At 46.4% G+C, this 1758-nt stretch overlaps 1 protein-coding gene across 1 annotated transcript; it reads right to left on the bottom strand.

Moving 5' to 3' along the window:
* Nucleotides 1–10: 10 nt before the first annotated feature.
* Nucleotides 11–1752, bottom strand: LOC111664524 (tensin-3-like). Its single transcript, XM_023419136.2, has 3 exons — nt 1476–1752; nt 1281–1367; nt 11–1183 (listed from the first exon to the last, which is right to left on the bottom strand). Exons 1-3 carry the CDS (start codon nt 1717–1719, stop codon nt 1032–1034), a joined length of 483 nt encoding a protein of 160 aa, XP_023274904.2. The 5' UTR covers nt 1720–1752; the 3' UTR covers nt 11–1031.
* Nucleotides 1753–1758: the final 6 nt, after the last annotated feature.

Genomic DNA, 1758 nt, shown 5'->3' with positions numbered 1-1758 from the left:
AGGGGGCAGGAGGAGTCTATGTGAGGAATGTCTTTGACACAAAGGCTTGGAGAAAGGCCTGCTCCTTAAGGTGGGTTGGGTTTCACACTTATAAGGAACCACAATGCCCTAAGCTGAGAGTGTGGAGAAGGACCATGTCATGATGTCACCACAGGTGTCGTTGGACTGCGGAGGGGTAAGAGCAAACAAAAGGGCAGGTGTGAGTGGGGGATGAAATGAAAGGGTTGAACACTGTGGTGGGCTGGTAGAAGAAGGGCATAAGGGCATCCTTTGTGCCCTCATGTGTTGTTTTTGTGAAGAAAAAAAAAAAAAACCTTATAAAGATTCCAACTCGTTTCTGATACACGCTGTGTGGGATTTAATGTCTGGCGCTTTTAAAAAAAATGTTTTTAATAATAATAATAATTAAAAAAACGATGCGTGAATCTCTATCACTGCTTAATCAGCCTTTGTTTTCATGTTGAAGCATGGCCAGAGAATGTTTGGACAGATTCCACTAGAGACTTTGTTTATTTTCCAAGAAAAAAAAAAAATCTCATCCCTTATTTCCTGAAACAAACACACTAGGAAGTAAACATCGAAGCAGCCTGTTTTGAACCCAATCCCTGGATATAGCATCTAGTTATGTGGGGCAGCGAGCTTCCCAGGAGAAGGCCCCGGGATCAGAGCAGGCTTATGGACTCGCCACATCCTTTGTGAAGGGGTGAAACATTAGCTGTACATCTAAGACTATCAGGCAATAGCGGTCTGTTTGGCTTCATCACGATGATGCCCAGGAGAGAGACACAGTGAGGAGCTCTCACACACACACACAAACAGAGGAGGGGACTCTCATGTTCCACCACGAAGGTGAGTACAGTGGGCTGTAACTGTAGATGGCTTTGTGTGGGATTGTGTGATGGTTGATTCCCATGAACACTGTTGGATCAGTCTCTGATACCTGACTACGATAATTGAGAGAATGCTTTTCAACATTTTGGGAAACACACATTTAATCCACATTTTCTTCTTTTCTTAAAAAGTTAGGAACATTATATCACATGTGTCGTACCTTTCTTGGTCTGTTGGAGAACGGAGGGTGGGGGTGTAGCCACCTTCATCGCCAGCCCATAGGCCCCTCTGAAGGAGTGGCTGTCCCTCACGATGAAGCAGCCAGGCTCCTTGTCCTTCAAGACTGAAATGGCTGAGGAAAGAGAAACATAATTATGAGGCTGCTCGATGGTTAAGTGTAAAAGTTTTCTTTTTTCTTTTTAGATAAAAAGCGGACGCTGGAAGCCTACCTTGATCCCTTGAGATATCTGGCTTATACCAGAATTTCGATGTGTCCTGCACAAATTTTACAGTAACCTGCTTGCTGGCCAGTACATCTGAAAAAAAAAACAAACAAACACACAATCATCAGCCAAAGGAGCTTTAGCAGGATTAATTTGTGGGTGTTCATCACCTCATGTGACACCAATGAGACATGAGCTTACCTGGCAGAGGTGAGGCTGTGCCTGGCGTCTGAGCTGACAGGTCAGGCAAGACGTTGGGGAAGGGGATACTAACAGAGCTCCCACTGTGGGGACTCGAGAAGCCGCTGAGGGCTGGAGAGGCTGTTCCCAGCGAATGCTCCCCGTCCGACGCCCTCTTCTTCTCAGGCAGGAGTGGGGGCTGTATCTGGGGCTGACTCTGTGACTGACTCTGCCCATCCATGGAGGTCAAAAGATCCCTGTCCATGCCTCCGTTTCCCAGAAGAGAAGAGCTGGAGTTTGGGCA

This window comes from Seriola lalandi, unplaced genomic scaffold (genome assembly GCF_002814215.2).
Source record: "Seriola lalandi dorsalis isolate HSWRI2012SDOR001 ecotype SW California unplaced genomic scaffold, Sedor1 jcf7180002001578, whole genome shotgun sequence".
NCBI lineage: Eukaryota > Metazoa > Chordata > Actinopteri > Carangiformes > Carangidae > Seriola > Seriola lalandi.
This window is presented reverse-complemented; position numbering and strand designations above follow the sequence as displayed.

Excerpts from the sequence above, each read along its gene's own strand:
- LOC111664524 (XM_023419136.2), bottom strand. The coding sequence starts at position 1,719 with ATGGACAGGGATCTTTTGACCTCCATGGATGGGCAGAGTCAGTCACAG. Across the intron at positions 1,368-1,475 it reads CACAGCCTCACCTCTGCCAG|ATGTACTGGCCAGCAAGCAG; the intron begins GTAAGCTCATGT and ends TTTTTTTTTCAG. Across the intron at positions 1,184-1,280 it reads AGATATCTCAAGGGATCAAG|CCATTTCAGTCTTGAAGGAC; the intron begins GTAGGCTTCCAG and ends CTCTTTCCTCAG.